This window comes from Pyrgilauda ruficollis, unplaced genomic scaffold (genome assembly GCF_017590135.1).
Source record: "Pyrgilauda ruficollis isolate IOZ18807 unplaced genomic scaffold, ASM1759013v1 scaffold210, whole genome shotgun sequence".
Lineage (NCBI taxonomy): Eukaryota > Metazoa > Chordata > Aves > Passeriformes > Passeridae > Pyrgilauda > Pyrgilauda ruficollis.
In genome coordinates this window covers 369,028-392,944 of record NW_024520319.1, presented here as the reverse complement: position 1 = coordinate 392,944, position 23,917 = coordinate 369,028, and the positions used below count along the sequence as shown (strand labels likewise).

At 45.9% G+C, this 23,917-nt stretch overlaps 2 protein-coding genes across 5 annotated transcripts in view; both read right to left on the bottom strand.

Moving 5' to 3' along the window:
- Positions 1 to 19,692, bottom strand: part of OIT3 (oncoprotein induced transcript 3) — a 43,652-nt gene extending 23,960 nt beyond the window's left edge. For 3 of the 4 annotated variants that reach the window (XM_041468076.1, XM_041468077.1, XM_041468078.1), the window contains exons 1-7: positions 19,548 to 19,692; positions 11,064 to 11,438; positions 10,563 to 10,673; positions 7,603 to 7,725; positions 5,658 to 5,780; positions 1,382 to 1,542; positions 440 to 855 (exon numbers count right to left, since the gene is read on the bottom strand). In XM_041468076.1, coding sequence (XP_041324010.1) covers positions 440 to 855; positions 1,382 to 1,542; positions 5,658 to 5,780; positions 7,603 to 7,725; positions 10,563 to 10,673; positions 11,064 to 11,307 — 1,178 coding nt within the window. In that variant the 5' untranslated portion in view covers positions 11,308 to 11,438; positions 19,548 to 19,692. Of the gene's footprint in view, positions 1 to 439; positions 856 to 1,381; positions 1,543 to 5,657; positions 5,781 to 7,602; positions 7,726 to 10,562; positions 10,674 to 11,063; positions 11,439 to 14,488; positions 16,435 to 19,547 lie in introns of those variants that run through there. The other variant, XM_041468079.1, reaches the window with a different exon arrangement.
- An 85-nt stretch (positions 19,693 to 19,777) lies between these two features.
- The window catches only part of MCU (mitochondrial calcium uniporter), an 81,449-nt gene continuing 77,309 nt past the window's right edge, over positions 19,778 to 23,917 (bottom strand). The window contains exons 8-9 of the mRNA XM_041468112.1: positions 22,872 to 22,988; positions 19,778 to 21,745 (exon numbers count right to left, since the gene is read on the bottom strand). Coding sequence (XP_041324046.1) covers positions 21,668 to 21,745; positions 22,872 to 22,988 — 195 coding nt within the window. The 3' untranslated portion in view covers positions 19,778 to 21,667. The remainder of the gene's footprint in view (positions 21,746 to 22,871; positions 22,989 to 23,917) is intronic.

Genomic DNA, 23,917 nt, shown 5'->3' with positions numbered 1-23,917 from the left:
TCTGGCTCGTGCTGTAATAAGGCCATTATGAGAAAATTAAGAAACTTGCTCCAGCTGCTGCAGCAGCTGCCTGGCAGCAGCACATGGCCATGGGAGTTCTGCACATTGGCTTGGCACTCTGTGGCTGGCAGAGAGAGGGTGTCAGGAAAGAGAATCTTTTCTACAGGAGCCAACTCAATTATCCACAAGGCTAGTGACAGGGAAATACATCCTGCAAAGGCTGCACTCAGAGGAACCTCTGTCACTGCCTCCCACTGTTTCTCCCAATTACTTTTGATGGGAGAGGTGGTTTCAGCTTGATGGCTGCTGGTGATTGCTATGACCAGGACAGACAGGCTGCTGTGGAGAGCAGGACAGTGTTTCCTGCATCACACAGACAACTCAGCCCCACTGCCAATTCCCTCTAAATTGCCAGCAAGAGAGGGAACAGTGAACTCACCCATCTTGAATCAGGTAGTACTTCAGGATCTCATCAATTTTGGAGGTGGGAGTGGCAAAGCAGCTCTCCACCAGTGTCTCCAGTCCACTAATGTGCACCAAGGGCTCAATCCCAAAGTACAGGGAGTCCCGAAGCTTGAGGGTGGGAAGATCACCTCTGTAGGGCTCATCAAAGTCTTTGTCCTTGAAGATCTCCAGGGTGAAAGGGAAGACGCCCTGGTTACGGCTCATGATTTCCAAGGGAGAGTTCTTGAGGTTGGGCACGTAGCCCTCGGAGATGGTGTAGCGGCGTGGGAACTCGCAGGTCACCGGGATCAGCAGCTTGCTGGTGCGCACAATGATGTCCCCGTTGCTCCCCGGCGTCTGCTTGGGCAAGCCAGTCACCAGGTTGGTGGCAATGATTTTGTCATTGATTACCTGCAGCAAAGAAAGGGGAGATCATTGAGAAAGACCTCTCTGGGCTGACACTCAAGAGTAGCCACTGAAGGCCCAGCTTGTGACTTTACACCCCACAGCCAGAACGATGCTGCTCATCCTCACAGACCTCACAACTAAGGACCTCGGTCTGCTGGCAATGCACCGCACTTCTGCTACCCCTCTGCTAAGGTGAGTCATTGACCAGTTGCCAGTTTAACCTTTGAAACATTATCAGGAGACCAGAATCTGTCTTAGCAGGAGGATGAAGAGTGAGGGCACTTGTTTCTTCTACCCTCATGAAGCAGGAGGTGAGCAGAAAGCAGCACCCATGCTGTCAGACACACAGTGCTGGAGGGGGGATGGAACAAGCTCTCTGACTGTGGAATGCCAGCCCAGCTCTACTCTGAGGACAGCTGCAGGGCAACACAGGAAAGGGCTCTGAGGGTGCAGCTAAATCAGCTTTGTTCCCCAAGTAAGGCACAGCCAAATCCCCAAATCCCAGAGACTGGGCACTGGGTATACATACATCTACAACGGTTCCACAGGACTTCAGGGAGAAATGGATGTTGACATGAGTGCCATTGGACACGCCTTTGCACGAAGTGTTGATGAGGGAAAGGTCCAGGCCTCCAACCAGGTCCTTTGGGATGTTCACCTCAATAGAGCTGGACTTGCACAGCACTGGAACTGCAAGAGAAGTCCCCAGAATAACAGTCTGTGCTACAACCATACCAGTGAGCTGGAGAAGGGCTATACCAGATATAACTGGGGGAATAAAAGGGGAATCATAGACAGCATTTATGATTATCATCCTAGCACAGCAACCTAACCACCCATCTTGCATTCCCACCTACAGAACACAAACCAGGCCTGTCACTGCCCCAAAGTCTCCAGCCACAGCAATGCTTCAGAAAACAATGAAGACAATCATTGCACTTGCAGCAGAAACTTAGCTGTGCTTTCCAGCTTTACTTAGCACTCAGCACAGATTTGGTTGATATCTCTTGCACTGTGATGTCCTGGAAAGAGCCTTTGCCAGATATGGGTATCAAAATCACTATGCCCCAGGCAAAACCATTTTTTAAGATCCTTAATCAGATTTTACATCAAACCCAGAACACGCTGAAACAAGGCAGAGTAATTCCATATAGATACCGAGCTAAAATGGAAGCACCTCAAAATGCCATAATAATATTTTATAAGCAATAAACCCAGCTCTGACAAACAAACCAAATTAGCTCACTCATTCCACCTCCTTCCAACCTTTAAATTTTAATACAGGCCTCCGTGTGAATTTTTTAAATTAAAATTTCATTGCATAAGAAGCAGGAGAAAACAGACCTTGGACAAAACAGAAAAGGAAAGAAGAGAGAATAATCTTCAATAAAAAAGTAGTTGCTATATATATATTCCTTGGGATTATTCAGTTCAGTTGGAGACAGGACAAACATACTGGTGGCATATATTCTGGTTTCAGCCAGAAAAAAACCAAACCTTTTGCAGGATTTACATTTATTATATTTTAAAACTCCACGACAAAACCTTTTTGCAAATATACCAGTTTCCCGAGATTTTTGCCAAAATTAATTGCAGCCCCAGTCCTTGACATTCCTGTGACCTGCCTTCCCTTAATTTCAATCATGAATTATATAATTTAAGATTATGGATATTTGAAATAAGACACACTGCTAAAACAGGCATTTCAACTCCCTTTAAAAATTTCCCTGTCCCAGCTCAGGTATTTGCAACAGTCTCTGAGTACCTTCAGGGAGGATTTTTGATTAAAAGTTGGTAATTTCAAAGTGATATTCTAAAATGTATGCAGAGTGCCCAAAGCAATATGTTCCCATAATGACACTGCTGGGTTAGAACAGAAGCTTAAAGAACTAAAAATTACCTTAACCTTCCCTGCACTGGCAGCAGAAGGCAAGTGGGAATAACTGAGCATGTCAAATGGCACAGCTCAGGAGCAGACAAAGGGACTTGGAGAACACAGATAATGCAGACAGAGGAACATCCTTTGGAGAACTGATTGGCTCCATCTGGGTTTAAGGACTCGCTGTTCTAGCACTCCTTGATAAATAAGAAAATGTACTGCTTTTATAAAGGTGACATTCAGGGCAAGAGATTTGGATCCCAACTGCAATTCTCCGAAGTTCAGGACTGATTTAGTACAGGATCTCTCTGTTTCTACATGTCTTTGACTGGCACAAAGTGGGAGAAAGAAAAGATTCCATTTTCCCTGTGCTTCAGAGCTGCAGGAGCTGTGTGACCTCCATCACCTGGACACAGAAACAAGGGCAGGAAACCTCTTGACTCAAGCCAACTCGTGGCTATTTGAGAAAACACCCAGTGTGTGCCAGTCAAACATTTTAGTTCTTCACCTCATACTTCTCAGACCACCTGTGAGAGCTGGGAAAGCCTCTTTATTTCCACTTTAAGCTCTGTTTTGCACCAATGCTTCTGAGCATCTGCCCCTGGGAGGAAGCTTCTGTGGCGAGTCCAACACTCATTTCTCTGTTTGCCGTTGTTACTGGCACCATATTCCAGCCTCTGGCTCCTTCCTTGGCCTTTCCAAGTGCTGCTGCTTGGAGCAGAGGCTACCTCCCTGCACAGACTGTTCAGCAGAACAGGCTCTCTGCTGCTGGGGAGCCCTGACCCACTGCTACAACATAAACCTTGCTTACCTGCACAAAAATTCGGGCAGGGGATGGGGGAGAAGAGCATTTCATCCCTACTCTTCAGGAAGAGGTGGGGTACTAGGATGGGCTACAAAATTCTAGGATGATCTGCAAAATTCCAAATATTTTGCTGGCCGGTATCTTTATGGAAAAATTGCAGCCTGTAGACTGTGATTTCTGTGGAAGATTATTAATGTTTGTTCTGAATGTGGAGACAGTGCAGAGGAGGGTAGAGAGGCTGCAGATCCAATTGCTTCAGGCTACTGTGCCTACCCTGCACTGTTAATTGAACCAATATAAACCTGATTAGGTGTCACAAAAAAATTGTGTGGTACAGTTCCATATCTGCTCAGAATTGCAGGCCACAGCATGGGGACATAAATTGATGAATGCAAAAGAACAGGCAATTTCACTTTATGAGATGCTGTATCCTGAGCCCCTGCCTGGCTCCCAGCAGTGCTGCTGCTCTCATTAGCAGCCTCACCAGCAGCAGAAACCCTGGCTGGGAAATCCAGGACTTCCAGCCCTGCTGGGGCTGCCTCAGGGGCCCAGGACTGAAAAACATCACTCTGTTCTGGGCTGGATCCATCAATCAGACCTTCAATCAGTGAGTGTGATCACAGCTCTTGGAAGCCCCCACCTCCCCACCAGCACTGCTGGATCCCAAGTGGGCAATGCTCACCCCTGGGAGCACTGCATTTCTAAAAAGCTTAAAAAGCAGAAATTCCATCAAGCAGAACCATTCCAACTTCCTCTCTGAGGCATACCTACCCTTTTGGCCACCACGAAGCCCAAATCTGTTCCTCCCACTGATGTCTGGGCAGTCTGTGGCACATCAGACCGCAGGAGGTTCTCTGAGCACACCAGAGACTGCTGGTAGCCTGGATGTATTTGCAAAAGAAATCTTTGCAAAAAACCAGGGAGCTTGTTTATTCCATGTGCATGCCATAGGCACAAGTGACTCAGCATGAAGGACTCCCTGTGGAAAGTTCAGATGGAAGGTTCTCCAAGGATAAGGCTGCCCTGGCCTCTACACAGCAGAAGCAACAGTCAATTTTTGGATGCTATCCTGGGCGCTTTTCCAAGGGGCAGCAGGAGCACCTAATATCAAAGCTAGTGCCCTGCTTCAAGGCACAGGAATGCTTACTGGAATGGCATACTTGGAAAAAAACTTGCCTCTCTCTTTAACCCTGTTCTTGGAAGGGACTGGACCGCTTTAGCTGAGAGTTTGAAGTTTGGAGCATGGAAAATGTCAGCTCTAACAGCATAAATTTGTCAGGGGTGTGCACAGAGCATTATAATGGGAGATGTTTGTGGGAAATAGTAGAGGTAAGAAGATTTCCAGAAAGCTGTAAAAGAAGGCATAAGAAACAGAAAGAACAGAGAACCAGCTGCAGCTGCAAAGTCTGAAAATAAAGAAAGTTACAATGGTATAGCAAGCAAGGACATTAAACTACAGCTTGAGTTTTAGGCTTGGCTAAGAGAGACCTTAAAACTGCAGGAAAATATGCTAAGCAAGGTAGTAGAAGGTTTTAAGCTTAATAATGATTTATTGTGCATTGCTAATAGAAAGAAGACAAGCAAGCATTGTGTGAAGCAGGTGTACAGGTCCTTTTAGTAACTGGCTAGAACAATTGTCTGTAAGCTTTAGCAATATGCTGTTGGCTAGAAAGTTTTTAAAATGTTCTGTAACAAAGAAATCTTTGGCTGTTTCTGGCTGTATGTGAGCTTTTAACATCTTCCTATTGTCTCAACCATGTAATGAGGCTGATGCTGCAATAAAAGCTCAAGGATTATATCCCAGCAGAGCTGTTCTGTTCATGAAAACAAACTCCAAACACAATGTTAAGCAGCATTAGTCATAAGGGGACACTGCCCTACAATTAACATGATACAAGATGCACTCAAGCTGGGCCCTGTGGCTGTTCTCCTGCCTGGAGAGAAGAGCAACATCTTCAAGCTCTCACCTTTGGATAGTCTGTCATTGGTAAAAAAGCTCCATTAACCCAACTGGAATGGACAGACTAAGAGAAGACAGCAAAAACAAGAAGAAAAGTTCCTTCAGACATTCTCTCGGGGGACAGAGGCTGCCAGGGAGATTTTTTACCCTTTTTGACTTACCCTGGCAAGTGTGGTTGTCTTCTGACAGCACAAGTCCCCTTGGACATTCACACTGGTAGGTGCCTTCCACTTCAATGCAGGTATGGCTGCAGCCTCCATTGTTATTGTGACAGCCTTCAATTTCTGGGGAAGAAAGGAAAATCAGCACATCCTGCAGGCCCCACAGACCCCTGACCAAACAACAGTCTGAACAATACAACTCAAAGGCAACAGTTTGTCTCCCAGAAAATGAGGTGTAAACCCCTTTTTTAATTGTACTTTAGCATCATGATTTTTTTCTTTCAAATAACCTTAACTGCTTGATTTTTTTAACCCTTTGGGATGAATATCCTAGATGAATACTACTGTTCACAGTAAAACAACAGAACATGAGATAAGCAAATCATAAATATAAAATATTTCTCCCCGAGCCTGCCATCAGAAATCACTGTGTGGTTTTCACTGAAATGTAAATAGAAATCCCACACTCAATCCCACACAATGCATGGAAAATAACAGCCCAAACACCCCATGTGAGTCAAAGCAATGGGTAAAGCATCATAATGTAAATTTTGAGATACTTTAAATCCTACTCAGCCTCACCAGCTGATGCAATCAAGCTAAATCTCTCGCATTTTTTCTTTTTAGCAACAAACTGTGAGGTGGCTCACACCTCACATCCCATCCTCTACCAACTCACAAAGCTGAGGATACATCTTCAGAAATAAAACTCACTAACAAGATTGTAAAAATCCCCAGCAGCAGTGTTAAACTCGTGAAAGGCACCATTCTTCGTACAGAAGGAAATTAAATGATATATCAAAGGCCCTAAAAGCCACCTTGGGAAATGGCAGAAACAAATGAGTTTCCAAACAGACTATTCCAGCCCTGTCAGAAGAGTGCAGCACTAGGGAATAAAAATTGCACAGCTCATTTACGTGATGCCCCAGCAGCTCAGAGCTGGATGTGGCAGGGACAAAGCCCACAGACCATTTTTGGCCCCACACAACTTGACAAGTAACTTAAGGAGCACTCTGCACAGCAGCATTTCCCAGGAAAGTGTCACTGCCTGGATGAGTGATGTACCAGCAGAGCTCAGAAAGCAGATTTAGCTCTTTTGGGTAGCTGAAAAGTGAGGCACATCTGCAGTTGTTTTTCTTGTCTGAGGCCCCACAGTGTCTGTGAACAGCACACAGCAGCTATGCTGTGAGGGGGCACAGTGCTTTTCCACAGCTCACCACAGAAAACATCAGGCACACATCAGTTTCTGCTGGGTTTGCCTATTTCTGCTCAGGGATGTTTGTACATTGTTAGTGACAATACATCAGGCCCACAATTTGGTCTTTAAGCTACCAGTCTAAATTTATCAAGGGTTTTCAACATGGCTGTGCCACCACTGTGAAGGAACTGTGGCAGCTGCACAGAGCAGCAGAGCCCACAGACACCAAAGATCAAAATGCTGCCCTAATCCCAAATCTAACCTCTGTCTGCAGATTGGCACCCCCTCTCCTCAATCTCTATCCTGGGAGGCTAAAGTGACCCCCATGCTCCAGTCTAATGTCATGACATTACCCCATACCTAATGCGAGCTGCCAAAATCCAGTGCAGCTAAATTTGCCCTCACAACTCTACTACACAAATCTCCAGAGATTCAAATCTCCAGATATCAAATCCCAACAAATGCAGCAACAAGTTCTGCCTGGATAACCAATCTTCCACATCCACTGCTGCCTTTCCCCCATGGAGATAAACACAAGCAAATCCTAACAGAAATGGACAAGGCACTGAGAACAACAAGGAGATTTCTCTCCGCTTGCTTAGAAGGATATTTTAATATCAACCCCTCTGGCAAGCACAGAGGTGATATCAGTGACATTTAATCCCAGGTGCAAGGAGCCAAGAGAGGGCCAGCTGCAATGGAATGATTTATAGAGCTTGCAGCAGGCTGTGGTAGCTGAAGCCTCACCTTCACAGGTTTTGCCATCACTTCCCAGCGTGCGCCCGACCCCGCACTCACAGCGGAAGGAATTCTTCAGGTTAACACAGAACTCACTGCAGCCCCCGTTGTTCTGCTCACACTCATTTTCATCTGAAAAAAAACCAGCTCTGGAATGGAATGAATAATCCCACTACAAGTAGTAACACTGACAGTAGCTTTTGAATCTCTTGGTAAAGCTCTGAAAACTCCTCCTAATGTTTTTTAAAGGCTAAAGTGGCTCTGTGTCTGCCCTTCTTTTTTCTTTGAAAGGTACTTTGTTCTCTGAGATTCTAATTTCTCAATGTGATTTAATCTCTGTGTGCAAAAAGCAAATCAAACAGAGAGAAAGGAACAGACATTGTTCTTGCTGAGCCACAGAATGAATGATTTCTCTTAGGCAGGCCAGGATGCTGAAGTTATCAATTAAGGTTCACATGGGGTTTCATCAAAACAGCTTAGAAGATGGCATTTGTTAGGTGTCAGAAGCTTAAAACCAAGAAAAAAAAGAGTATCATTTTAACAGACAGGTCAGAGATGAGCTCTCTCAGGTATCTGTGGTCCCACACACACACAGAACCCACAGCTGGCAGCTGCTGATGGTGTCTCCTTCCACAAGCAATGTGAAATGAGTATTTTTAGCCAAAGGCTTGGCTGGTACCTTGCTTTGGGAGGCAGGAAGCATGTCCAGGAGACCCCCACAGACACTCTGCTTTTCACACACGTGACAGGCTCCACACTTTCCCTTCTAAAAATAAATCTAAAGTGCTTAAGAGTGCTTAAGAATAGAAAGTGAAGAGGGAAAGGGCTATTGCCAAAGGCATGGAGATGATGTTAGAAGGGCCTAGAGATTGTCTTGGTCAAAGGCTGGGCCCAGAAATTCCCCTGACTGGTCCTTCCAAGTTCTACAGCACACACAGATCTCCATCCCTGCTCTTCCCCACTGGTGACAAGCAGCACTTCTGGGATGCAGGCTGGTTCTCTTGAGACTGGATTGGGACAGTGCTGGGCTGATTTTAACCATGGCTCAGTGGGACATGGATCCAGGCATTGAAGAAGTCAAAGGCAATGCACCAAGTTGGTGAATGCGTGACAGGAAGTCTAAGACCTTATTTAACCCGTAAATGAAAATGTAACTCAGGATCAGCTGCTCTGCTCTGGGATTTAAAGCATCTAATGTACTGAGGAGAAGCACAGGGAGGTGCACAGAGTTGCTCAGCCTTCACAGAATGGTCTGGGTTGGAAGGGACCTTAAAGCTCACCTTCTTCCATTCCCTGCCACTATCCCAGGTTGCTCCCAGCCCTGTCCAACCTGGCCTTGGACACTTCCATGGAGGGGGCAGCCACAGCTGCTCTGCTGCATTATTGCAGCAGCTTCAGTCCCCCTCTTTGGGGGAGCTGGGAAAGGAAGCACATTCTCTGTTTAGGAAAGACAAACAGGGATTTATTTGGTTTCTCCATAAGGAGGGCACAGTTGCTCTCGTAGATGTGGTTGCACAATTACTCAGCCCAACAGAAAGTTATTAGAAAGATCATGGAGAGAGCCTCACAAGAGAGGCTGCAGGTAGGTGAACCAGTGTGAGCATTCCAGCTGAGGTGCTGTGCCACCTGGGAATCTCAAGGAGAAGCAGCAGTGCAGAAATCCTGCTCGTGGGGGAAGGAAAGCAGCTGCAGCACACACAGACAGGCTCAGGACTCCTGTGTGCCTCCCCGCTGCAGGAAATCCTTTCCTCTGAGCCTGCCACACATTCACTGAGTGCTAGTGCTTGTCAAGGGCACTTCTGTGACTGGAAGGCTTGCACAGAAGCAGCCAATAAATGCTTTTAATTATCTGAGAGAGCTCAGTTAGCCACTTGGCTGCAGACAAGTGGAACTGCTTAAGCAAAAGCCTTCCCAGAATCACTGGGAGTAATTGTCTACAGCAGGACCAGGCTGCTCCTTCCACACACTGGAATGGCTGTGGGGCCTGCCCTGATGCTCACAGACATGAGGTGTGTGGAGAAGGAAACCACCCATGCCTGCTTTGTCAGGTGTAGCCCCTGTGGAGCAGACTGACCTGCCACACAACCTCCTGGACCACCTCTGCCTTCAGCTTCACCAACAAATCAAGTGACAGATGAGATTCCTCCTCCCCCAAACACCCTTTCCTCCCTCCTCTGCCTATCCATCAGTGTGGCTCTGCAGCTCCCCAACAGCCACCCCTTCCCAGCCCCATGATTTGTCCCATCATTTTCCTGACCTCTCAGTCCAGGTGCTCTCTTCCAGCACCACACACACAACCACAGCCACTTTCTCTTCTCAGAGCTTCATGGGGATTCCCCCACAAATCTCCAAAGCCCACATTCCCCACTCTGCTCTCACCTCCCTCCTGGCCATGCTGGTCTCTGCCACCAAGTGCCAGCTCCCTGAATACGCCCTTGTCATGCTGCCTAAAACCATTGCAGCTGTGGTGAGACTTACAGTTCTTTGGGTCTCCTCAAGGCCCAGGCCCTGGACAATGTCCCAAAAGGGCAGGAAGTATGATGGAGTTTAGTGTGCAGCCCCACAGCAGCCAGCAGAACTTTTTTTGGAGGAGAGATATTCAACAGAATGTGTGAGAGGAAATCTCTAATGCCAGCACTTCCTGAGTGCCACAGTGATACCACAGAATCCTGCACCATGATCTCGCAAAGAGACTCTGCTACTGCCTTCAGCAGCTGAACCATGCAGAAAGCAAATCCAGCCTCACAAACATGGAGCTCCAGGGGCACCAGAATGGATGCAGTCATGGGATGTCATATCTTGGAACCATTTACAGAATCATAGTCCTGGTTCTAGGCAGCAAAGGGGAAAACTGCTCTCAGGATATGTCATTTTTTATAGTGCTTTGTAAGGCAAGGGATTGAGATGTGAGCAACAAAACAAAGGGAAGAAAAGCATCTGCAAGTGGCACGGCTTATTTCCACCCTTACCAAGGCATGTCTGGCCATCAGGTCCGAGTGTCGTACCCGGGGAACACGTGCAGTCACCGGTGTCCAGGCAGGAGTCCTGGCAATCCACCACATCACAGATGTCATAAAAATCTAGGGCATGACAAGAACAAGGTCAGCACAAAGCCCTGAACATGCAAGGAAAGCACAGAATATGTCCCTTCAGCTTCCCACCCTGTGTGCAGCCCCTCAGTTACAGACCTGGCCCACGTTGAAAAAGCTGACCTGCTGAAGCTGCTGAGAAACAATCAAGTTTAATTACTGCTAGGCAGAGATGCAAATTTTGACTTTGGTAGTGAGCCAAGACAAGCCACAGGGCCCACAGGGAGCATTAAATCACTGAGGCCAGGTCAGCTGTGGAAAAATCCTGCTAGAGGAACAAAGCAGGTGAAACCGCCTCGCTGATCCTCCAGGGACAGGCCACCACCTGGAGAAGCCAGGCAGCCTCCTGGGGACCAAGGGGGGCTCAGAGAGGTGACTTACGCCCGCAGTAGGCGTGGAAGCAGACGCTGGGCTTGGTGAGGTGGTACACGTAGTACCCCCCCGGGCAGGCCTTGACCTCGATGGTGGTGTTCCAGAGGCAGCAGTTGCCGCTGAAGCTGGCGCAGGCCTGGCGCCGCACGATGCCGTCGGCCGGGCGCGGGTGGCTGCCGTTCATCCAGACGGGAGCGTGGGTGCCGCAGTGGTTCTCGGGGATGCAGAAGGTGGGCATGGCGTCGCCCGCCATGCCCGTGAAGCGGTACCACTCGCCGTCGATGCCGCTGTCGCACGTGGGCTGCCCGTGCGAGCCGTTGATGCGGTGCTCCGTGTTCCTCCAGGGCTCGTTCAGGCTGATGTAGGCAGAGCAGGGGTCCAGGGCTGGGACACACAGAGAGAGCAGCTGGTAGATACCAAACCGAGTTGTTGATGGATAATTACAAAAGGGTTTGTTTTTTTTTTCTCCCTGACTTACAGAACCGTTGTGATCTGTTCTCAGCACTGGGGAGAAAAGGTGATACCTGCAAACTCCTTGCCTTGTGGAAAACCTGGACAGCTTGCCTTAAAGGTCTTGGAGGAACAAGTAAATTAACAGAGCTCTTAAAACATTATGCAACAGTCTGACTTGCTGTTTAGCTGAAAGGGAAAAAAACAAGATACAAGCAAATCTGAGGTCGAGGTAATGATTTTGCCATAGGAAATACACACTCGGATCTAGCCTAGGACAACAAGCCTTTGTTCAAGTAGTAATTGAGCACTTGCAAGCCCCTCCTGAAGTCACTGGTAACTCTCCCAGCTTGGAGAAATTTACCAGAAAACTGGTAAATCTCCCAGCCTTGGAACAAAGGACTACATCTCAAACAAGTTATGGAGCCTCTTTTAAACCCACCCAACTACAGCCAATGTCAGTCCTCACAGCTGAGCTGCCAAACCTTTTTAATCATTATCTTAAAATCTAGAGGGTGTGAAGGTCTGGATTGGGATCTTCTGGGGAGCAACACATTAAACCAAACCCTCTACACAGCTGTGCTCCTTGCAAGCCCACAAACCCTCCTGTTCTGCACCGGAGATCAGCTGCTTGGGAGTGAAGTGAGTGTTCGTGGGGGCAAGACATGAACACATGGACTTCCTGGCAGTGCTCAAGGAGTGTGTCCCTTTCCAGAGGCCTTTCTGAACCTTCTGCAAATAATTAAAATATGAAAGTACCAGAGGGAGAACATAAATGAAGAATTTAAGTGTTCATTAAATTTTCAATCTACTCCTAATTAACCCTCATTTGGCAGCTTCCTCACTGGAAGTCCAGAGGTTCCACTTTGCCTTAAATTTAATACCTGATTAAGCACAACTTAGCCATGACAAGCAATTCCCTATTAAGCAAAAGGAATGCTAATACTGCACCGAGTAAGGAAAATTGATTACCATTTCCTAAAATTAGGCTAATAAAACCAATCACTCTGACAAAATGCATCTTGGACTGGAACAGCCTCAACTTTCCACAGCACTTTTCTTTTAAAGTTCTAAAGCTGTGCTGTTTTGACAATAGTGTGATGGAGTTTGGGTGAGGGAGGAATACTATGCTCTTTCTACTAGAAACACAGATTATCCTGGCTCGTTATTTTGATTTGTTTCACTGACTTTAAAGTGGGAGCTACAAGTGCTTCAGAGAACAGACTTCAAGTCACTCTTATTTAGCTGTGTCTTCTGTAAATATCTGTCCCACAGATGTGCTACCTCAAAGAAATATCTCACAAATATAACACCTCTCATGCCTTCCTCAGCCACAGATACATTTTGCTTGGTCTCAAATCCAGCATAAAAGGCAGGAGCAGCTGCCAGGGTCAGGAGTGCTGCAGAGCTGGCACAGGGAGTGTGGATCTGGGTTATGGAGGAATCTCCAGTGCCACGATTCAAAGACATGCAGAGGAGCTGGTTCACTGTCACCACAACCAGCCTGGTTCTCCTGAACAGCAGAGAGGGGAATGCAGCAGGGAATCTCTGATGGGATTCACCAGGCATCCCCTCCTGAGCTCTCCTTTTCACCTGCCTCTGCTTGCCTGCCCTTTCCCACAGACAGACAGCAGCAGTGCTGTAAATTCCATCCTCCAAAAGCTGGTTTGACTTCTCCCAAAAGGGAAAGGTAAAACAGAGCTTCCTCTGGGCTTCCCTCAGTGTCATTCCCTTGGTTTCCACAAGAGGATTTGGTGTGGCCTTAGGGTGAGTCACCGAGTGAGAGGAGAAGGTTTTCGTGTTGTTAAAAGCCAAATGAGGTGAAGTGGGAATGCCCTGTCAGCTTCCCAGCTGGGCAGCACTAAAAATACCTACACTCTCATTAGCTTCCATGTAATTATGAAATATCCTTTGTAGACAGACTCTGGGAATGCTCAGCTAGGGAGATTACGTTGTCTCCTAAATATCCAGGAGATAATTTAAAGGCAAAATTTGTTGAGATGAACATGCAGCAGCTCAGAGGGAGCTGGAAGAAGGCACATCAGGGGAACTGAGGTAGCATTCCCTCACATCTTTCATTCCCCTGAGAGCTTCTGGCAGGAATGAGGGGAAGCAAACAAGCAGAAAAAGCAGACAGTGCTCTTTGGAACACTGTACATCCTCACAGACACCTTTGGACTGCCAGTGCTGCCCCACACCAGCCTCCCTGTAAACACCAAGCAGTCTTTGGCAGCACAGCTTTTTTCATTTTAATTAATTAAACTGAGTTTTTAAGAAAAAATATCCACAAAAATAGAAGAGCGACTGATCAGCCTCTCCCCTCTTCTCCCCAAACCACAAGCTTGGGGATTTGCACAAAATGAGTAACTGTCTCCAGCTCACTCCTTTTCATTTTTCTTGCCTCAATTCTTTTCCTCCTCAATGCTTCTTTCGTGGCCGGAGCAATTGAGGCTGACAAGCATTAGCTACAAAGCAAAGCTTTTCCATTTGTAAGCTTGATGCTGTCATTAGTTCTCTGACTGGCATGGTAGCAGCTAGACTGGGTGACAAATCAGGTGACAAATCAGGCTCCAGCAAGCACTGGGGAGTGCCCCATCCTGCAAAGATTAATCCTGGGTGCATTGTATAACTGCAGGTCTCTGATCCAGCACAACTGAGCAATAAAGGGAGCAGCACTACGTTGTTGCACTAAATTCAGTTGAGATTTGTCAAGGAAGCAGGTGAAAGTTAGCATAATGTCTACTCAAAGAGTCTGTCCTCCAAAGGGAGAGGAAAATCCCACAGTGTCTTGGCAATAGAGGTTCTCCCAGTATGGAAGACTTCACACTGTAACAGAAGGATCTTTCCAACTGGAAGGAATTTCACATCACCTTCAAACAAAAGGGACATTTCTCCCACCTTCCAGTCTTTCACCTAAGAATACCAAGGCTCACCATGAACCTTAGAGATGGCAAACAGAAACAAGACAATGTCTCTTTACTCACCCATCGAAGACACTGGCTGGAGCTGAATGACAAAGTAGATACAGAAAAACAAGTACTGGAACATCCCACTGAGCCAAGGAAGAGCCACCACTCAAGGGACAGAGGCTTCGAAGTCCTTGTACAGGCTGTGCCTCTTGCAGCCTCCCTCTCAGTGGAGCTTCTGACTCCAGGCTTCCAGAAGAGCAAGTTTATCAGAGGAAGAAGCTGAAGGGACATGGCTACAGCTCCAGCCTTGACCTCCCCAGAGCAGCTCTGCCCCTTACTGACAGCAGGGATATACTCACTGATCAATCTTGTTTTTTGGACTTGACCTGCTATTGTTTTCTGCCCTGACTGCCCTGCAGTGACACCTCCAGTATCTTATCCAGAGAAGAATTCTAACCAGGGACACCCGGACATCCCGAAGGGATGGAAAAGAAGAACAGATGGGTGCTTGTTATCTGTGCTCCTTCCACAAGTCACACTCCATAGCTCCCTCCAGGCAGAAAACACCAGCTAAGGAGCCTTAACTGCAGGAAATAGTGGCCAAAGGAGCAGCACTGATCCTTCCGAGCACAGATTGCAGAGGAGTGCCTGGAGCAGAGCTACAATGGGAACATCAGTCAAAGTGAAACACTGGTGTCCCACAGGGAAATGAGCTGTTCCTAGGCTACACAGAGGCCCTTGCCACTCCTGGTCACACAACCTGACCACTGCAGCAAGATTGTCAAGCAAGGCAAGTAAAGACTTTTCTGCAGAGCTCTTACAATCTCTTGTCTTGAAAAAATAAACCAATCCCAACGTCATGAAGTTAATTTTGATGTATCTAAGAGTATCTAAGAACCTCTCCTGACTAGCTCAAACCAAACTGGGCTGAGTTGCAGGGGACAGCCACAAGCTCTAGATGCAGCATGCTGAAATGTGTTCTTAACTACAGCAAACCCAGAAAGGGTTCTCCCCTCTCACCCCACCCCAAAGAGCTCTCCATCAGCAATGAGTGCAGCTGAGCCTACAGTAATCACACAATCAGGCAAATGTGGGAATTTCTCCATTCCCTTCATTCCCTTGGCATCCTGCATTTCTGCAGCAGGCTGGCCTAAGAAATAACACCAACTTCAAATCCCAGCAGGAAAAAGTGGCTCCATTATTTACAATGAATTTGAACATTTACGATTTGAATATTTACGATTTACGATGAATTTGAACAAGGCAGGGAGTTGGGTGCTTGTCTGTCTTACAGGGACTGTACATTACAGAAAATTCTCAATGGCCTCTCTCTGTCAGGGTGTGCTCCTGGGAGTGAAATACCATGTGCAGCTCTACTCTACTCCAGCACAGGAGTCTTTTTTCAGTGGTGAATGACTGTAGGGAACAACAAAAAAATCTCCAAATAAATTACTGTTATTGCTCCCATAAGGAAAAAAAAAAATTCCTGTGGCTCTATTGTGCTGACAGCTGTGCAGTACCAGAAAGGTTTTTCCAACAACAGGAAAAGAGAAGAGATTCACTACACAAAGCTATCAAGGCAGATAACCCTCAAGAGGAGACTATGTGAATTCCCAGAAGAGAAACTAAAATTGAACAGAGAATAATACAGCAAGCCACTGGAATTTCTATTTTGCCACTTTCATTGAAACGCTGGTTCTCATGATGCCAGGTAAATAAAACTGACAAGCCTGAATGGAATGCTCTGTTTGTGTCACAGGTGTGTGCAGCTCCCTGAACCATCCTTCACCAGCTGCTTCTGTTTTGTAGCTGCTAGATGAGCCTGTTATAACAAGGTTTTGACAGGTACATGGAAGTGACTGACAGCTGACAATTAACACAGAGAAATGAACTGCAACATGGCAAATTGGAGTCCCAAAGGTGGCACCTACAGGCCCTATCAAGTTCTCAAAAGTGCTTTAAAGCAGGAGATGCCCCAGCATTCCCAGAGAAGACACTATCCCAAGTCACCATAACATCTAATTGAAGGAAGTGGTCTCAAGCTGGAGAAGACAGTCTGTTACCTGTAAACAATTCTGGGAAGAAGCAATTCTTCTATCAGCAGCTTCTCTTTGAAAGTTAATTTGGGTGATATTCATAGCTCCAATTCCCCCACAAACAACCTATGCCTCAGGGAGCTGTAACAGTTAGTCCTGAGAGGAGAAATGGAGGGAAAAACCCCAACTCAAAAACTTCCCTGCAAGGAGATGCTCTGGGAGAGACACAATTCCAACAGGGCATTCTGTAGCACCTGCACTCTCCAGCAAATGTGCTGTTCCTAACCTCCACATTTGCACACCATAGACTGATGCACCCAACATCCCAAAAAGAACCAGCTTCAAGTTTTCAATCAAGCTTCAATCTTTTAAAAGAAGTCACCAGCACTGTTTAAAAGAGAAGAAGGAAGGTAAAATGAAAATAGAGGGCAGGGATTTTATTTTGGTACCCGAGAGGGATTTTCTAAACCTGCTACAAAGCCTGTGCATATCTGTTCTTAACACAAGAAAAATGCTCATTTTGCATGTGGCAACCACCCTTCTTGTGGAAGTGAGATCTCTGCAGGGCTTTACCATCCTCACACAAGGAATTCAAATTCTTCAAAGCATTGTCTGGGCTGGAGAGCCTTGTACAGTTTGTAATGGACTCATGACTAAAAATGCTTTGGCATTTGCTGCAGTGGTCTTGGCTTTGTCAGAGGCACCTCTCAGGACACAGCAATGCCTGGGAGGTGTGTGAAGCACAGCTCTGGGTGCAGGAACCTACAACCTGCCTAGAAGGAGCAGGAGGAAGAGCTAATCAGCACTTCCTGCTGCAGGGAGGGAGGAGAGCCTGGCACACAGGACAGGCTCCCTTCTCTGGGATTGACTGGAGGATGCAGGCTCACAATAAGCCCTGACAGGCAGCTGAGATGGATTGCACTGAAGTCAAGGACTTGGAGATAGGCCTTGTTGCTGTAAACAACTTGTTCCAGGACTCAGAGCCAGTGGGAAGGGCTGTGGAGATCAGGGAGGGAGCACAAGTGAAATGTGAGCAAACTCCACACAAGTACAAGACTGAGAACCCATTAAGATCACTCCTAGTTACGAGTAGCAGTTATTTTCTTTCCCTTAGTGGAGCACTGTGATGCAGAACTTGGTGTTTGAGAATTTTTCCACAGGTCCTACAAACCCAGCATATTTTCCATGCTCCTCCATTTTCAGATGGAGGAATTAGGGCATAGACAGCACATCAACAACTGCAAAACTAGTCAGGGGCAGAAAGAGAAGTAGAAATCATCTTTTAAGAGCCCTCAGAGCCACAGCAGCACAGCCTATGAGCAGTTCTCCCCTGCTTCAGGGCTTAGGTACACTGCAAGTCTGATTTTCACTGCTGGATTTTACTTTTCATCCCTTTAAATGCCAGAAAAGAAAATTATCCTGATTGTTTTTTTAAATAGGAATAATTAGCATCTCTTGGGATAAGTAGAAGAATACTTAAGCTATAAAAATCTCCTTCCTCTGTGAAAATTAAGCCATACAATGGGGCATAGAGAAAAGAAGCTTGCTTTTATAACTCCACAGACACAAGAAGCCCAAGAGATACCAAAGAAATTGGTCCACTGGATCAAAGACAGGGCAGCTTGGCCAGCTTCACATGGCTGGCTCAGTGCCATGGTCTGACAGCCAACAGCAGCTTCAGAGCATCATGCAAACCCTCTTAAAGCCAACATGGAAGCATAAGAACTTGCAGCAAGGTGATCATCATTGCTGCCTGCCATGCAGGAAGGGTTACAGGGGAAAGAAAAAGGGTTTCTTCTTTGCTCTTCAGGAAAGAGGAGCCATGAACAGCTTCCCTGGAGGGGCCTGCAAAGCAGAGCCTCATGGGTGTGGCAAAGGGAACTTAATGCTGTTCTCCAGGAAACTTTCAACTGGTTGTATGTTAAAACCCTAGATACAAAGAGTTTTGGGCTTTCTATACTAAAAACCACAGACCCTCAAGAGAACACTACATTTAACCTAAAGCTGTAAAAAAAAGCCTTCCATACATTTATTTGAAAGCTCCCTCACAGAAGAGGTTAATCAAAAGAATGGCAAAATCAGTAGAAAAAGCAGCACCTGAGCACTGCAATGCTCCCTGCTGCTTCTCCCTCACCAGGGCTGAGGAATGCAGTGGCACATTAAAATTCAGGCAGCACTGCCTGCTCTGCAAGTGCTGCCAGGGGGACAGGACCTTATCACCTGCCTGGCTCCCAAAGGGGAAATAGTTGCTGCAAGAGTGTGTGCTGATGTTGAGATACAACAGTGCGGATCAGGAGAGCAAACAAACCCTGCCCTTCCCTTCAGTGTTTGCATTCCAAGGCACTGAGACTGGAGTGGGAGGCTTGTGGATTTCAGGGCACAAGTGTAGTCACTCTCCTTACTTTTGTAACCCACACCATCTCTAGAACAACATTAATTCATGTGCAGGAACAGTTTTGTAACAGCACCTTCTTGTTTTCAAAACAGAGATGGTGGTGCTAAGATATCACAAAGTCTCCTGCTCTCCTGGATGCCAAAATGGACAAATTCTTATGCAACTGAGCCAAACAATTTACCTAAGGGTGGCAGCAGCTCACCTGGGGACAGCAGCACACTAAGGGCTGCCTGGAGGAAGGAGGCCCGTCGGCAGAGATTAAAGGCACATGACAACAAACAGCTTCCAGCCCTTCCCCTCCAGCTTTGAAAAACACAAGAGTTGGCTTTTTCAAAAACTAGCTAATCATGGATGGTAATTTTTGTAAGCAGTCCATGGGCACAATGGAAACCAGCACCAAACATCTCATCCTAATAATCCATAAAGTCAGGACAAAGCACACTCTGCTGATTCCCAAAGGAAATGAACAAATCACATGTCACCACGACAAATCATTCAAGGGCCCAGACAGAAAGGAACTGAAGCCTGACAACTCCAGTTTTTTCTCCAAAACAACACTTGAGTGCAATATAGAAATACACTGACACCACAGGTACCTCTTTTGGGCTGCTGGGCATTACTGCCCATATATATTCTTATCCTGCTACTATGCTGGCCAAACAAAGGAAGATCTTTGCTAGACTAAGTATCTCTATCTCACCACCTCAACTGCTCCTGAGATCCCTGTGTTAGGCAGCCAGGCCTGGCAGCCACATCTCCATCCAGGCTTCTTCAGGAAAGCTATTATCTGCATCACCACAGCATCAGTGAGGTGAGGTCAGTCAAGAAGACACAACCTAAACAAAAAGAAATGGAGGAAACTCAGGAGAGAGCTGCCACACAGGGAATATTCTCTTCTCAGCTGGGGAAAATAACATTATTCAAGAGCACTGATTCAAAAATTGAATAGTTATTTATTGTTCCAGAAGTACATTGCTCTTTTATACATATTTCATAAATGATACAGGATTTTACACATGTTCAGGTTTTTTTTTTTGTTCTTTTTTTTTTTAAAGAAGGACTTTTCTCCATGCTCCCTCCCTCATCCCAAACACACACCAAGGATTCAGCTACAGGATTGTGTTCACTTTTTTTCCTTTTAAAACTCATCACACAAACATGATAAAACAGATAAAAAATAATCACGCAATGTAATTAAATGGAAAGACAGAGGAGAAGGGGGAGGGAAGAAAAAAAAAACAAAACTAGAAACATGCACCCATTCGGTCCAACATGCCACTGAGTGAGAAGAGGCAGCAATCCCAGCTGTGTTTCCACATCTGCAAGGCACCTGGCATCTAGTTAATACTGAATTATTTTCTTTCCTATATTTTTAAAACATGGTTCTCCAAAAAAAACCCCAGAAGCCTCTTTCCATGACACAGTGAGGAGTAGTAGTGAAACATCAAAAAGAAGCAGCCAGCCTTTCTGTATATAAAGCTTAGTGTCCTTCTCCCACCTTCATCCTGTCTCCACAGCATTTATCAGGAGGGTGCTAAACCAGACTGACCTGCTTTGAGTGAAGAGATGTTTTATCTGCTTAGAAAGCAGCCAGCCTTGGCTAACAGAGAGGGCAATGGGTTGACCTTCCTTCCTTTATTTCTTTTTAGCTAAGAACAAGAGATGTCATTAGCCACTCCTAAGAAATTCTGACCTGCGGACACAGAGTTCACTTAAAGCTACTTAATCAGGGGAAAGTGCTACAGAACCAAAGCAGTTCTGTGTCTTGCACTGTAAGATCCCCAGGCTCTCAGAAAGCCTCTGGGCAAGGGAAATCCTTTGACAATATGTGAAACCTTCTATCCTATTTCACAAACAATCAAGTATCAAGTTTCATTATTCCATGTTCCAAAACTGTCCATTTTAAAGCAGGAGTCATGATTCTGGCAACAGCTTTGTAATCCTTTAAGGCCTTCCTAATTTCATAGTTCAGGTGGCTCTCAAGATTTGGGGTAGGAAGAGGGGAACCTCCCTGCCTTAAGACTGAATATAAAAAACCGCTCATGCAATGCTGCCATGGATTTCTAGGAGGAGCTCAAGGGCACTGGGACGCAAAGTTTTGAGAGTTATTACGGAATAATCCAAAACATCGATTATCAAATGTCCAGAAGAAAACTCATTCCTTCTTTCACTGGGCTACAACCAATCTGTGCTACAAATAAGCAAAGGAGGAAGTCAGTGGAGCACAGGGGGTGGGCTGGGAAGGGGAAGCTCACGGTTTTCCAGTAGAAAGCAGTCTTGTAGTAACTTTATAAAAGAGACCAGGTCTGACCAGAAGTGTGCGTGTTAATGGCGGTGGAGTGCAAGTTCTGATCACCAGCCAGAGCTCCAGGTGGCTTGGATTCTTTGTTCATTTTTTTTTCTCCTTTTGTTTTTTTTCAAGAGAGAAAAAGAGACTGGAATCAGGTAAAGGAAAATTAAAAAAGCTAAGCAGGCTGCTGGTGTCTTATCAAGAGGCAGACCCTGCAAAGCTGGAAGAAGACACCCCCACACCCCAGCATTACATTCTTTTCATGAACCTCCCAATCCTGTATTTGTACACAATCGCCATTCTGACAGTTTTTAAAATGTGACTATTTGCCAAGCCCTTTTCAGAACTAACATTCCACAATGTCCCATCTTCAGATTTAAGAGATTTTCCCCCTTTACAGTCCTTTGTCTTGATTAAAGGTAAAAACCCTCCACCCCCCACACCACATCCCAGCTTCCACCTGCAACGCTTTAATTAAAAAAGGCAAGAGCTATGAACAGGTTTTTTGCTGGGGTTCAGAGCTTCTTTGCTGATCAGTCCTTTTCAGAAATTTGCTGGATGGGCAGATGAACTTGCAGTGGGTCTCGAAGCCTCTTAAGGTCCAATTCTGCCTAAAAGTAAAAGACACATTATAAAGCACAAGCTCCCAAAACAACTTCCCCCAATACCATTTCCCTTTAGAGAAAGAAAAGCTTTCCCACATTTCCTTGTTTTTTCCCTGTCCAGCAGGAATTTGCCCAATGAGTGAAATAAAGTTGAAAGTTCATATTTACAAAAACCATTCTCTGCTGTATTTCTCTGAAGCTGTCTGTATGCAGCCACTTAAAGGACTAGGGTAGGGAAGATTTGGATCCCCATAAACCCACTGGAATACTTTTTAAAACAAGTCAACAAAAACCCAACAAACCAACATCCCAACCACATTATTAGGGATGGCTCATTCTAGAAGAAAAGCTCCAGGAAAATACGGCCAACCAACGGCATCTGTATTCAACGTGGCCTAAGAAACTCCAGAAGGACCTGTGGGTCCTTCCTTATGCAGTTTGTTCTCCAAGGCAGGGGTGGAAATCCTCTTGCCCTGGATATCTTACACTGTCATTTCCAGAGCCTGGGAATAAAGGATGATAGAGAGCAGTGAACAATAATGTGATAACTCTGCTTTTTCTGCTCACACCATCCTTCTGCAACAAGGCTCTGAGAAACACAAGGAAACATCTCTATCCTCTGCTGAACAGATCCCACAATGTGGATAATCTGTTAAGAGGGTCTGTCTCCAGAGTCTGAGAAATCTGCCCCCACTGACTTTAACAATACAGCTACATTTTCTGAACATTATTTTCCAGGACTGCACTGAAGTGCTATGGCAGGAAGACCTGAACTGAATGGATGCAAGACTTCATTCCTCACTAAATCCATCTGGTGTGTAGGAGCTGAGAAGCAAAGAAATCTTGAATTAGGCTCCTCTGAAGCATAAAGAGTCTGAAGCAACTCAAGATTTACCAGCAGTTTCTGAAAGGCCCTTAAAGATTGATATGGGTTTCATGTTGATTTACACTTCCAGCAGTTCTATTCCTGGTAATATCAAAGCCAGTTTAGTGATTGCAGTGGGGCTGTGACAGGAAAATGGGCTGAAAACTTAAAATACATTCATTCTTACTTGAGGTGTGTCTATTAATAATAATGAAGAGCTAGCAAGCAGCAATTTCTTTATCTTATTTCTGGAAAAACTCTTGTTACCTGAGCAATTGCATCCTTGAGTTGATTGTATTTCTCTAGATCAAATCGTGTCTTTTTGGCTCCTTTATGGAAAAATAATAAGTACTGTCTGTCTCTGGCATCTGGATAAACATATTCCTAAAGAGAAAAAAAGGAGACAAAATAGGAATAAAGCTATAGCAGGGAGGCAGCACAGGATGCCATAGTACAGTATGTCTCAGGTGTTTTTGGGAGAATGACCAGTTCCTGACAGAAGGCATAAGCCTGCTCCAAGCTCACACAGTGGTGGGTGACCCCTGCAAGCAGCTAAACCCCCACCTAGTCACTCACTGCTGCACAGCTGGATGGGAGAGAGAAGAGAATCCAAAGGTAGGGAAAAACCAAGAAAGATTTAAGTGTAAAGTTAAAAACAGTTTAATAACTGGGAAAAAAACAACAACATAGGAGTGATGCAAAAGCAATCACTCACCACCTCCTGCGAGCAGACCAATGCCCAGCCAGACTCTGAGCAACATCTGCTTTGGAGAAACTCCCTCCCAATTTATTGCAAAATGTGACATCATGTGGCATGGTCAGTTTGGTCAGTTCAGGGCAGCTGTCCCAGATGTGTTCCCTCACAACACCTCACCCACCCTCAGCCTATGCTCAGGGATGGGAAGAGGGGGGTTGGGAGGGGACAGAGCAGGGAAGAACAAAAACCACAGAAGGCCTTGATGCTGTACCAGCACTACTCAGCAACAGCAAAAGCACTGCTGTGTTACCAAGGCTGTCTTGGTCACAAATGCCAAACACTGCATCACACCAGCTGCTCTGAAGAACATTAACTCCATCCCAGCCAGACCCAGCAAAGTCAGACATTTGCTTCTCTACTCATTTGTTACACTCCAGCAGTGATTTACGAGCACCTTCCTCCTTCCTGTCCCGTGTGTGAATACTTCCATGCAGAGACAACAAGAAATAATATTTTGTACTGACAAGTTTGTGGGGAATAAAGGAGTGAGAAAAGCTATAAATACTGTTCCTGAAATGATGCAGTTGACAGACCCTTGGGACACCACGCTAGAACA